Consider the following 14,067-nt stretch of genomic DNA (forward strand, 5'->3'; position numbering starts at 1 on the left):
CCGCGCCGGGGTGGAGCTGACCCCGCAGAGCCCCGCCCCAGCCTGCGTCTGCCAATGGTCCAGGAGCCGCTCCTTTCCACTCGGGAAACCTTCAGAGGAGTCTCAGAAAGGACACGGCTGGCTGCTTTTCTCAGCGCCGAAGCCGCGCCATGCTAGTCCTCAGAAGCGCCCTAACTCGGGCGCTGGCCTCACGAACGCTGGCGCCTCAGGTACCGGCCACGGGGCCGCCCAATCCTTCACCCGAGGGGAGGGCAGGGGTTGTTCCGGGATGGTGCGAGTCATGCGCATGCGCTGTCCGCCACACGCGCCCAGACTTGGGGTCCCGCGCCGCCGCCGAGGCTCTAGCGCGAACCCGGGAACCCCGAGACAGTGGTCCCCGGGACGCACGTGAGGAGGAGGCTGCTGCTAGGGGAATACCCCCAGCCGGGGTCGTCTCGCGGGCAGTCGCAGTAAGAGGGCTTTTCTAGCCTGGCTGCCACACCCACCGGGACACTCCCATGGCGCCGCTGCGGCGTTTGCGCTCCCACGTTGTCACCTGGCGCTGTCGAGCCGCCGGTGGAGTTGTGGCTTTCCAAGCCTCCGCCCTCTCTAGACATCAGCTTGAAGGAGGGGAGGGAATTGCCAACCAGCCGCTCGCAACGAAACCGGCCGCCTCCTTTTAAATGAAACACAACTTCCGAGCATTTCGCGGAGACCCTTGAAAAGGAGGCCCAGGGTCCCGGTGGGGCTGGACCCTGCCCGCCACCCGCGCTCCGTGTGGCCGCTCCCCCAACCAGGTGGGACCGGAGCTTCCTATCAAATAGGACGATGACAGACTCTTTTAACCTTAGATGAGAAATGGACAAAATGGAGCTTGTGATTCTGCCCTAACTTTCGGGAGTGGCCTGTTCTGTGGCTCCAGCCTAGAAATTTCTTTTCCTTTTCATGTGTAGGACTTTACTCCTTTATGAAGGGGCAGGATAGGAAGGGGAGTAACCTATCCTAGAGACAGACTGAGGAACACTAAAGAACAGCAGCTAATGTCAATTCACCTCGGATTAACAATGCAGTCTTTACCCTAATGATTCTCCAGTGGCGCAGGGCCCATACATCCTTATGGCATGATTCTAAACTTTGAGTTTTTAAAAATGTCCATCAGTTGTTCTCTTGTAAGTGCAGTGGAGGTCGTTGCTGGTGGGAATGATCCCTAACTTGGAGATAAGGGAGAATGGACGACTCATGATTTCTGCCCTAGTAGTTAAAAGTCATACCTGCAGCAAAATTCTCAACTCCCATCCGGGTCCCCCACCATACCCTGCTCCCCTGCGGTCTTCCTTCTCTGGCACCACCTGTCTACACCTCTCTCTCTCTCACTGTAGGTTCCCTACTATATATTAATACTGTCAAAAATTGTAAAAATGTGTACCTTTGATGAACAATGTTATCCTCCAAATACAAATTCCTCGAATCAACCTGAAATCTAGTCACAAATGCCCCATTGGCCTATCTCCTGATATATTATAATAATTTTGAAATTATGGATACTAGGCACTTGTTTTTCTGCCAACATTGTTACTAGAGTTTGGTCTGAAAGCACAAAAATAGTGTCCATGAAAGTCAGGGGCAGCTGCAGTTGTTTTTGTTGGTAGGCTTAGTCATTTGAGCAATAAGAATATAACTCAGACACGAACAGAATTAACTCTAGATAATTATCATTAAGCCTTTTCATACACAGTTACATAATTTTGTATTTTGTAAACAAATATATCAGAGCAAAAGCCTACTGCTTTCAAACAGACATACTGGCTAGTCAATATAAGCCCTAATTTGTCCATAGCTTTGTAGGTATCAAAACTGTCTTACTAGATTATTCTGGTGTAATCAACTTCAGGAAATGGCACATGCTAATCAAACTTACATAAGATGGATTTATAAGAATATCACGAGTGCCTGTGTGTATACCATGCATGTGTATATATATGTGGGTGTGTGTGTGTGTATACATATTACACATAGATACTTACATAGAGGATAACCTTTGGTGAGGTATTTCTTACAGAAAGTTCAACCAGAACACAAATTAGAAATTTACAGTGAGTGTATGACTATTACAAAAGGAATTAATGGTTCTTAAGTGATATTTTCATCAATGTGGTATAAGTGGATTCATTAAATGTTGTTCACATTGCATCATAATTAGAAACTAATAATCAGAAAATTTTGACTCTGAATTTTTTTTCTCAGCATTCATGTTCTACCACTATATTACAATACAATTGGATAGGTCAGAGCTTTTTGTTGCATTAGTTACATTCCAGTCCTATTTTTGATCAGTGGTTTACTTCATTGCATTTAGGAAATACTTTGACCTGAATTGTAATTTCCATTTTTTTCAAGAACCTAAAAGAGTTTTCTGCTAGTAAACATTTTTTTTCATTATGCCTGCAAAAAGTTACTTGTGTAGTTAATAAAGTTCTTTGATGTGCATAACTGTAACACATATGCTCTTGACTAAAGATGCAATATTGGCTAATAGGAAAACTTTTGTAAATTTGTTAGAATCCTAATTGTAGTTCTTGGATAAAGAAGTACCATTAAGATCTCAGCGCCTTCTTATGAGCAATTTCTGAAAAAGTGGCTAAAGTTGACAGTGAACCCCCACTAGGAAACAGTAACATACATTCAGCATATTAAAGAGTAGTTGTCTTTATTGACGCCTCTATGTAAACAAATGTATATGGGAGGCAGGAGAATAGGGCCTCAAGGCAGGGAACCTAAGGACTTCCTAGAACTAAAACACTTCAGCTATGACAAGAAATATCATCTTCATTTACATAGGGTGTACACAGAGTAAATGACTTTGTAACTTTATGTCATCCTCTTCATTTATATATGGCTTACACCAAGTAACCAATGGGACACCTCTAGAGGGTACTGAAATCCCAGAAAATTCTGTAACCAGGCCTCCTAAGCCACTTGCTCAGGCCCACTCCTACCCTGTGGAGTGTGCTTTCATTTTCAGTAAATCTCTGCTTTTGTTACTGAATTCTTTCCTTGCTTTGTTTGTGCGTTTTGTCCAGTTCTTTGTTCAAACACCAAGAACCTGGACACCCTCCATCAGTAACATACTGAGAATTGACAACAGAAGTACAAACATGAGTAATGAGTCTATGAATGTCCCTTATATCAGATTCAGATTTGGTTTTAACACAGTATAATGAATCCTTTCTTCTCAAGGTATTTACATTTGTCTTATCTTCTTCAGGTGTGCTCATCTTTTGCTACAGGACCCAGACAATACGATGGAACATTCTATGAATTTCGTACTTATTACCTTAAACCCTCAAAGATGAATGAGTTCCTGGAAAATTTTAAGAAAAATGCTCATCTTCGGACAGCTCACTCTGAATTGGTTGGATACTGGAGTGTAGAATTTGGAGGCAGAATGAATAAAGTGTTTCATATTTGGAAGTATGGTAAAGAGTCATCCAGTTTTGGCGTTCAGTATAGATTTTCATTCTGTTAAATGTAACATAAAACTTAGTTCTTGGATCTATATTATTATAGATACATACAGGATAACTAAGACTTTTGAAAAACAATCCCAAAAAAGTAAATTCAGTTCTTATTCTTCCCAGTGGTATACCTCTAACCCCTTGCTTAAACATTACATTATATTACATTATAAATTGGAAGACATGGTGTCTCATATATCAAGCCATAAAATTGAGAACTAGACTTTAAACCTCAGAAAAATGTTAAAATGGTTTGCTGTAAAGACAGTTCATCAAAAATTTAGAGCAGCAATTTTTAAAGTCCAAGTGGGTTAAGATCAGAAAAGGAAAGGAGAAGTACCTTTTCTTTTTTTGAAGCTAGGGGACTTGTATATCAGTATTTTAGCAGAAATACTTCAACCATTTAAGGGACTTCACAGATATGGAGGTTTATAGGGGATGATGGTTAACTTTCAGTCCTCACTGAACTCTGAGATTTAATAATTCTGTTATGTTTACAGACCACATTTGTTTCATATCTGTACCCCCAGAGTTTTGAAGAATTCACTGTTACACTACTCTAGGGAGGTAAAAGAAAAGGAATGAGGGAGAGTTCTTCCCGTGTTGAAACTAACCTACGCCTGGTTTAGTAGAGGAAGGAGAATAAGTTATAAGAATGCCCAGAATGCTTGTTACTCCAGTGTCTACATCAGGACTTGATGATACCTAAAGAATTTTTAATAATTTCATTGAGTGTTTGGTTTAGGGTTTTTCCCGTTATAATAGAAAAAGCCCCATTAAAATACAATTTATGCTTTAGATGTGGTACAAGTTGTATCACAGCCCATTTAAAAAAACTAAGTTCTGATATACCTCACTTAAGTTGTAAGATAGGTATTCTTCCTTATCCCAATGTAAACCATATGAAACTCTCTTACCATTAGTATTATGAGGTCCTAACAGTAAATATAGTACTAGGCCGATATGTTGGCAAATGTATATAACTGTTTGGGTAACTTAAATAGAAGAAAAATAAGTGCTGGGGAGAAAGAATGGATGACAATAAGAGAATCAGCATTATTTCTTTGAAATCTATTTGTTCAAAGGAGAAGAGGCTTAAAATGTACAGTTTAACTTCACTCATGTTAAATTTGATTCAAGGTGTTTTAACTTCACTCGTTAAATTTGATTCAGGGTGTATCTGGACTTGACTACCCACCACCACCAAAGGAAAACAGTCTTTCTCTAAACTAGCACTGTAAGTTAAATGCCTCAATCAAGTAAGAATAGTTCATATATACTGAGTATTAACTAGGTGCCAACCACTATTCTAAACTCTTTTCATGTGTTAATCCTCATACAACCCTGGAGGTAGATGTCTTCTTATCTCAATTTCACAGAAACTGAGGCACAGAAAGATTCAATAACTTAACCTAATTCACAAAACTGCCTACTACGTGGTCGAGCCTATAAAGCCTATTATGTGACATTACAATTAGTTTGCATTTCTGCTGCCCTTTTTGTCCTTGAGCAACTTCAGGGCAGATGGTCACATCTGTTTAGTTGGTGTCGCCAAAGGCCTAACGCAAGGTTCTTATATGGCATCAATGACCACTGCTGATTTGAATGAAATCCGGAAAAGTACAGGTGATTTAAAACTGAATTTTTAAATTTTTCCTTATTCTTTTCTTCCCACAGATAATTTTGCTCATCGAACTGAAGTTCGGAAAGCCTTGGCCAAAGATAAGGAATGGCAAGAACAATTTCTCATTCCAAATTTGGCTCTCATTGATAAACAAGAGAGTGAGATTACTTATCTGGTACCATGGTGCAAAATAGAAAAACCTCCAAAAGAGGGTAAGTCCTTCCTTCTTAGTCACTGAGTTTTGATGAACAAAATACTAAAGAACTTAAGTGATATTAACTGAAGTTCCTTTGGAAAAAAATAAAATTAATCCTTTGTTTTATATAGGAACATACAGTGATTGTTGAGGTAAAAATAAATGGGTGCTCTTACCCCATCCTTTAAAAAAATGAGCATAAAATAATGAGATATTTTTCAGATTGAGACCTTGCAGATTTGTAGGCTTACCTGTGTTATAGAAAAAGCTGACATGGTCAGTAGAAGTTGAGAATTTGTGCACTGGGAGCAGGGAACGTGTTGATAGGTAAGGGATAGCGTATGAAGTTTTGCCATAATTTTAAAATAATATGATCTTTAAAATGTGAAAGTATTTCCATAAATTATAACTAATCTTAAATCATTAAATACAGCTTTGCTTATAACATTGACTATTTGGGGGAAACAGATTAAGTGAAACTGCCAAGCTATATTACTTTAGTCTAACTTTTTTGTCTTCTTTCTTGTTTCTCAGTTTGAAAGTAATTGCTTAAGATTTGTCTTCTTGCTGATTTCACTTCTTGCTGACTTAAAGAAACTATTACCTCAATCCAGTTTTAAACAAAGGTCAGATTAGAAAAGCATAAACTCATTTAAATGTTATTTTACTTCCCCCATTATTCCCAACTTTGTAGTGTATTTAGGTTACAAAAAATTTACAAACTCTTCTTTGGATCTTTACCTACTTAGGTGTCCCCTCAGTTCTCAGTACTATCTAAATAAAAGAGTTCACTTCTCTGACAGTGTCAAATCTTAGTTTTCCTCCTCTGTGTACATCATTGCTTGGAAATTTTTGCATGTTTTTCCTACTTGTCCCAGAGTTTCTTTCTCTCCACCAGCTCTATACTTCTGTCCAAAGTGTACAATACTTTTTAAGTATTTACCTGGATATTTAGGACAAATAAAACCATCTCTTTAGGTTTGGTTTTTTTTCCTCCAAAATTCAGAGACATCACTTCGGGTCCACTCTTTCCTTTGCTGTTCCTGTTAAAAATGGAAATTTATAGGGAGAAATTATATGAAGAAAAACATAGTGGAAATTGGAAAGAATGAAAATATAGATTGGAAAATTCTTCTTTTATTCTTTTATTTTCTAAAAGCATAGACTCATGCAGCTCAAAATTCTATTCCATTATACATTCTCAACAGATTTTTAACAAATTTTATCGATTAAAAATATTTTAGATAATAGTTTATAATAGCTTCCAGTTCTTTTTCTTTGTCATCTGCATGATTAAGCATAACAACTCACTCTTAAACATGGGCAAGGACTTTCTAAGCATCAAAGCAAAGAAAGACAGTGCAAATATAATAAACATGTCTACATAATCCTCCAAATCTGTGTGTGTAGATAGTGAAAGACTTTTCACTGAGAAACGTGATTAGATATTGCTTGAATGTTTTCTGAAAAATTATTTTTCTCCCTATTCCAGGAGTCTATGAACTGGCCACTTTTCAGATGAAACCTGGTGGGCCAGCTCTGTGGGGTGATGCATTTAAAAGGGCAGTTCATGCTCATGTCAATCTAGGCTACATAAAACTAGTTGGAGTGTTCCACACAGAGTATGGAGCACTTAACAGAGGTACAGTTGTCCATTTCTTCTTATATGAAATTGTAATATATATTGTGACCTAAGTTCCTTGGGTCAGTTTCTCTCTCTTTCTCATTATAGAGTATATTTTATTATTTATTGCCAAATGTTTAGTTTTTTGTAATTTTTAAAATTGAGAAAATCTGTTTTACATCTTATTTATGTAGAATGTTAACTTATGAAACCTTTTTCAAATGCTGAATAACTATTTTCCTTGATACATCAAAATGATTAAAATTTTTAAACTGAAGGAACCTCAGCTGGGCATGGTGGCTCAGGCCTGTAATCCCAGCACTTTGGGAGGCCGAGGGAGGCGGATCACCTGAGGTCAGGAGTTGGAGACCAGCCTGGCAAACATGGTGAAAACCCATCTCTACCAAAAATAGAAAAAATTAGCCAGGCATGGTGGTGGGGGCCTGTAATCCCAGCTACTCTGGAGGCTGAGGCAGGAGAATCACTTGAATCCAGGAAGCGGAGGTTGCAATGAGCCAAAGTCGTGTCATTGCACTCCAGCCTGGGGAACAAGAGCAAAACTCCATCTCAAAAAATAAAAATAAAAATAAAAAATGAAAGAACCTCAAGAAATAATCTTACTTTCATTTCTTTTTCCTCTGAATGTACTTTTACTGATTTTTTAAAAATAATATTACTTGGGGTAGGGAGATTATCTCTAAGTAAAAAAGTAATATATGTTTTATATAAAAATTAAAGCCCCTCATAAAAATTTACCCATTTTCCACCACAGTTTTATATATATCTATATAGAGAGATATAGTAAATATGTATATATATTGAGATAAATTTATATATGGATATATTTATTTAATAAAACACATATTTGGGGTATTTAACTTGTAATGTTGAAAAACATTTCAATCAGAATTTCAAGATTTTTTGTGGCAAATTCAGAAAAACATGTGTAAAGTTTATCTGAAAGGATAAAAGAGCCGAAGAGGCAGCTCACACCTGTAATTCCAGCACTTTTGGGAGGCTGAGGCTGGAGGATTGCTTAAGCCCAGGAGTTTGCAACTAGCCTGGGCAACACAGCTTGTCTCTACAAAAAAAAAATTAAGAATTAGTTGGGCATGGTGGTAAACACATGTAGTCCTAGCTACTTGGGAGGTGGAGGTGGGAGGATCTCTTGAGCCAGGATTTCAAGGCTGCAGTGAGCTATGATTGCACCACTGTACTCCAGCCTCTGAATGACATAGTAAGACCTTGTCTCTTAAAAAAATAAAAAGTAACAAAGAAAGGATAAATGTCTAAGAATAGCTAACAAATATTTGAAAGACTCATAATATCCTGTTGCCTTTCTATTATCTATGTCCAATGGACATCTCAAACCTAATATACCCACCTTTATGCAGAAATTCAACTTCTTGTAATAATCTATCATAAGAAAATAGAATATATAAAAATAGATGTATATTCAGGTTGGAAAATACATGGAGGAGAAACTGTTATGAAAATTATTAGGTGCCTGTCTCACACCATATGTGAAAATAAAGTCAAGCTGGATTGTATATTTTAATGAAAAAAAATTTAATCCATAAAATTGGTAAAACAAAATGTAGATGAATTTATTTAATAATGTGGATTGGGACTATATTTGTAAGCCAAAAGCAAATGAAGAAACTATGAAGAAAAAAAAAATCAACTTATGATTTTATTATATAAAGGCTCAAACTTTCTGGATGCCTGAAAATCACCATAAATGAAATTCAAAGGCAAAAATAAAAATAAAAATTTATGCAAAAGTAGACATGCACAAGGCTACTAAATATAAAGAAAATGCATATTAAAACAATAATGAGATGCCATTTATTTACCTAATAAAAGGCATACTTACATGGATATAGTATTAGGTCAGGAAAAAATAAGTACTCAAATACTGTGCAGGGTTCGTATTAGCTTAATCTTTCCCCAAAATTTGACAATACAAATAAAAGCCTTATTTTTATTGTTTTTGCCAGTATTACTTCTAGAAAATATGCCTGGGTGTGTATGTGTATAGGTGTGCTAAATTATATAGAAAAAAAATTTGAAAGTATATAACATACACAGTAGTCATATTTCAGTGAGGTAAATGGTTAAGTCTCTATGTTAATATTCTTTTTTTTTTTTTTTTTTTTTTTTGAGATGGAGCCATGCTCTGTGGAGTGCAGTGATGCGATCTCAGCACCCTGCAACCTCCGCCTCCCTGGTTCAGGAGATTCTCCTGCCTCAGCCTTCCAAGTAGCTGGGATTATAGGTGTGTGCCACCACGCCCAGATAATTTTTGTATTTTTAGTAGAGACAGGATTTCACCAGGCTGGTCTCAAACTCCTGACCACAGGTGATCCGCCTGCTTCCAGGTGATCCACCTGCCTCGGCCTCCCAAAGTGCCGGGATAAGAGGTGTGAGCCACCATGTCCAGCCTCTACCTTAATTTTCTATACTGCACACATATAATTTTTATTTTTAAAAACAACTACTGAAAATGTGTGTTCATACACTTCTTCATCTTAAATTCATTCTAAGTGTTAGGAGAATTGGTAATCAGTACATCATTTCTGGAGGACAGTGTATACTATATACACTGTATGTAAGTATATATATATAAGACATGCTTTTCAGTTCTCTCAACTTAAATTCTACTTTATATTAAGGAAATAATCAGATTCAGACTGCCTGGATTTCAATCCCAGGTATACTACTTACTTTTTGACTTTAGGTAAGTAAACTTCACCATACCTTAGTTTTTTCATCCATAAAATGATAGATTATTATGAGGACCTAGATTATTATGAGAATTAAATGAGTTAATACATTAAAATGCTTAAAACTAGGCCTGACACATAGTTGTCATTCAATAAACATCAGTAGTTGTCATCGAAAGTATTATTATAAACATATAGTTGTCCTCAAATGAAGTTTGTGTTAATATTGTTTACATTAAAGAAACAATGGAAATGTAGTATGACCTTTATGTAATACATATGTAATACAGAAATCGATATACATGTACATCATATGATATACTTATATAAGCATAAGCAAATATGCCTATATATGTTTATTTGTATAAATATACAACTATATATAAAAATTCAGGCCAGGCATGGTGGTTCACGCCTGTAATCCCAACACTTTGGGATTGCTTGAGGCCAGGAGTTTGAGACCAGCTTGAGGCCAGGAGTTCGAGACCAGCCTGGGCAACAAAGTGGGAACCTGTCTCCACAAAAATAAAAATAAAATTAAAATTAAAAAATAAAAATACATATATACACAAAGAGATACACCAAATATAAAAGAGATACACCAAAAATAAAATGATTACAGTTTTTTATCTGCATTTTCCTGTACATCTAACATTTATATATTATAATTATAAAAACTTCATAAGCAATTTTGTACAAGAAGAACATTTATTCCAGTATTTTATAGAATACTAAAATACTGGAAATAGTCTAAATAGTCAACAATAAGGGCTGGCATAATAAGTTGCTGATTCTGTAAGGAGGAATTTATATAATCATTAAAAATTAATATTGCCATAGAAAATACTGTTGATTTTTAAAAACCTGTTACTAAATCTGTTATTATAGTATACAATAAGACCCTGATTTGCTTTTACTCATGTTTTCCAAAGGAAATACAATAAATTTCCATAGACGTTTTCTCTATACTGTTAACATTATGCCACTTTTAATTTTCTTTTTTGTATATTGTAAATTTTTAATAGTAAACACAATTTCCTCACAATTTTGCTTTTTTAAAAATTAAAGGAAACTGTAGTAGGAAATCATAAAATTTGGGTCTTGTCTTGATTGTGCCTCTAGCTGTTTGACTTTAGTACTTCCCTTTTCCAGCCTTCTATTTCTTCATCTATAAAACCAATTTGATTAATTTATCAATTTCTCTAGCAAGTCTCTGACCCCTCTGAAATCTTATCAGTAACATATTTAGTTTTACCTTTTTGATATCACTATTTTGATTTAAAGAATAGGATGGTTTTGGCCAAGCACGGTGGCTCATGCCTGTAATCCCAGCACTTTGGGATGCTGAGGTGGGTGGATCACCTGAGTTCAGGAGTTCAAGACCAGCCTGCCCAACATGGCAAAACTCCATCTCTACTAAAAATACAAAAAATAAAAATAAAAAATAACTAGACATGGTGGTGGGCACCTGTAATCCCAGCTACTCCGGAGGCTGAGGCAGGAGAATCTCTACAACCCAGGAGGCGGATGTAGCAGTGAGCTGAGATCGCGCCACCGCACTCCAGCCTGCGTGACAAGAGTGAAACTCTGTCTCAAAAAAAAAGAATAGGATGGGTTTGATTCATTTTTCTGTTATTTCTTATTTGTTAAGGCCCTGTTTTTTTAGAAACTACTTGTGGTTTGTTTCTGCAGTTCATGTTCTCTGGTGGAACGAGAGTGCAGATAGTCGTGCAGCTGGGAGACATAAGTCCCATGAGGATCCCAGAGTTGTGGCAGCTGGTAAGCTGTTTGACTAGGCATGAATTATTTTTAGAACAAATGTGATTTAGTCAGTAACTCTACATGCCTTTCTGAAATGTTTTTCCAGTTCGGGAAAGTGTCAACTACCTAGTATCTCAGCAGAATATGCTTCTGATTCCTACATCGTTTTCACCATTGAAATAGTTTTCTACTGAAATACAAAACATTTCATTAACTGCTGTAAGATGTGTCTGCTAATGGTGCTTAAATTCTCCCAAGTGGTTCTTGCTTTTATTTGAAGGAGGTGGTAAGTTAATTTGCTATGTTTCTTGCATTTTGAAGGCTACATCTGTGCTTTGTAACTACCACTTCAAAAAATAGTTCTGTTTACTTTCTCCACGGTATTTCAGTATCTGTCATACATTAAAAATACTTGTCACTGTTTTAAGATCTTGACTCTTCATTTGTTTCAGAATATCTCTTCTACTTTATTCTGACAACTCTTTGCTTTATAGCATTTTCTTGTACTCAAATGATAATGGTAACATTTCCATGCTTGTGACAGCATTTTTAAATAATATATGTTATCAACCTTTCCGTCATGTCTGTTTTCCTGTTTTTTTTTGTTTTTTTGGTTTTTTGTCCAGTAAAATTTATTTTGTAATACTAAATAGCATTCATGAAAATTAACATATTTCTTTACTGTGGAAAACCACATTGTCATTTGTGACATCTATATTAAATACGGTTTTCAGATTAGTTATTTGTCACTTACTTGGAAAATGATGCTGTTAGGTCCTGGTATTAAAAATCTAGAAAAGATTTGTTGGTTTATATGCTGAAATGTCTTTATTTATAATTAATTTTAAGTAATACTTACTTCATTTTGGATCCTGTTTAACAAAGATACTTGAGACATCCATTTGTTTTAATGAAATCTTTACGGATATGGAAATGTTTGCCCTAATAAAAGCCTACATATACATTCTGGTTCTTTTTATTAAGAGTTTTATATATTTATCTTCTCTGAAGCTATTGCTGTGTTACTATAAGGTAATGAGACAGTACCAATTTACCATCTTTACTGTAAATATTGTCACCTCAAGAAAATTGCATGCCACTAACCCCAGAATCAGTTTCTTTAGTACTGTCACAGATGTGGTAGGGTTTCCCTATAAACAACTTAAATTTTTGTTTTAATTGAGTGTTTCCTATTAAAGTAGATTTGGTACTTCCAAGACTATGAAATCTATATTTACAGCTATATTATTTTTACATTTCTATGTTATTTTATATTTCTATTTTACACTGCTGTTACATATAGCAAAGAGAGTAAATTATGAATTAGCTATCTGAAGGAAATTGGAAAAGCAGAAAGTATAATCAGCCCTCATTTATCTTGCTCCCTGGGATTCAAAGGACAGATGAGTTTCCTACTAAGGCAAAGAAGACCCAACACTGGAGGTAAAAACCTATCACGGAAGTTAGAGGCATTGACTCTGAGTTTTGTCTAAGAGTCTTCCATCTCAGTGTTTATTTGGAAAGTTTTCACTCAGGAAATTTAAGCATCTAGAGTTTACATGTATAGCTGCTGTCCTCCTACCCAGTTGGGCCAGCATTGGATACACCTCTCCTGCTTTTGCATGAGACTGACCTTTTAAAAAAAAAAAAAAATGCAAGAACACCGTCACATAGATTGTTCCCTTTGCCCACGTCTTATAATTCCCACCATCCTTCAACTAATACCTATTTGTTATAAGAGGTGTAAAAATGCATCTTCACAACTCATCAGATCAGATGGGCAATAATAAGAAATTGGTCAGGAAAACCTCATACACTGCTGTTAAGAAAATACATTTATAGAACAGTTTGGCACGATTTAGTAAAGATGAATATGTACTTATGACCTAGCAATTCCATTCCTAGTTATATACTCTAGAGTAGTGGTTTGTACATAAATCCTGAAGGAGTCTATGGATAAAATTCAGAGTCTGATAACTTGGATGGGTAAAAGTTCCATCTTTATTGGCACCTACTTCTAAGCATTTCCTTTGTTTGAGAAGGTAGGCAACAAACCACAATATTAGCAGGACCTGCAACTTTTTAGTCAATAAAAATCATAGATAATGTCAAACTCTATTTGTAGTTGTTGCAAATACAGAAAATTTATTTTACCTTCATCACTAATTCAAAATTATGATACCTCTTACACCTACCATTAGATATTGTTATTTAATATCTTATAAAGAATAGGTCTATTTCTTTATCAAGAATTTGCTTTTAGCAGTCCTAAGCAAAAAGAACAAAGCTAGAGGCACATTACCAGACTTCAAAATATATTACAAGCTATAGTAACCAAATAAACATGGTACTGGAATAGAAACAGAAACAGACCAGTGGAACAGAATATAGAACCCAGAAATTAATACATACATCTACAGCCAACTGGTTTTTGACAAAGTTGCCAAGAACATACATTGGGGAAAAGACAGTCTCTTCAAAAAATAGTGCTAGGAAAACTGGATATCAACATGCAGAAGAGTGAAACCAGACCCGCACCTCTCACTCGATACAAAAATTCAGCTCAATGGGTCAAAGAGCTAAGCGTAAGACCTGAAACTATAAAAGTACTAAAAGAAAATATAAGGGAAACGCTTCGAGAC

The 14,067-nt window shown here is 36.1% G+C and overlaps 1 protein-coding gene and 1 long non-coding RNA gene across 4 annotated transcripts in view; one reads left to right on the plus strand and one right to left on the minus strand.

The window, feature by feature from the left end:
- Positions 1-12,387, plus strand: NIPSNAP3A (nipsnap homolog 3A). The gene is made up of 6 exons (XM_007968532.3): positions 1-209; positions 3,245-3,455; positions 5,172-5,330; positions 6,807-6,956; positions 11,357-11,443; positions 11,532-12,387. The coding sequence occupies exons 1-6, from the start codon at positions 150-152 to the stop codon at positions 11,606-11,608; spliced, it is 744 nt and encodes a 247-aa protein (XP_007966723.1). The 5' UTR covers positions 1-149; the 3' UTR covers positions 11,609-12,387.
- Positions 2,670-14,067, minus strand: part of LOC103219085 (uncharacterized) — an 18,359-nt gene continuing 6,961 nt past the window's right edge. Inside the window, exons 2-4 of one of the 3 annotated variants that reach the window (XR_012094850.1) lie at positions 7,932-8,019; positions 6,258-6,357; positions 2,670-3,498 (exon numbers count right to left, since the gene is read on the minus strand). This is a non-coding gene — a long non-coding RNA (uncharacterized lncRNA). Of the gene's footprint in view, positions 3,499-6,257; positions 6,358-7,931; positions 8,183-14,067 lie in introns of those variants that run through there. The other 2 variants (XR_491831.3, XR_491829.3) reach the window with 2 other exon arrangements.

Source organism: Chlorocebus sabaeus, chromosome 12 (assembly GCF_047675955.1).
Source record: "Chlorocebus sabaeus isolate Y175 chromosome 12, mChlSab1.0.hap1, whole genome shotgun sequence".
Lineage (NCBI taxonomy): Eukaryota > Metazoa > Chordata > Mammalia > Primates > Cercopithecidae > Chlorocebus > Chlorocebus sabaeus.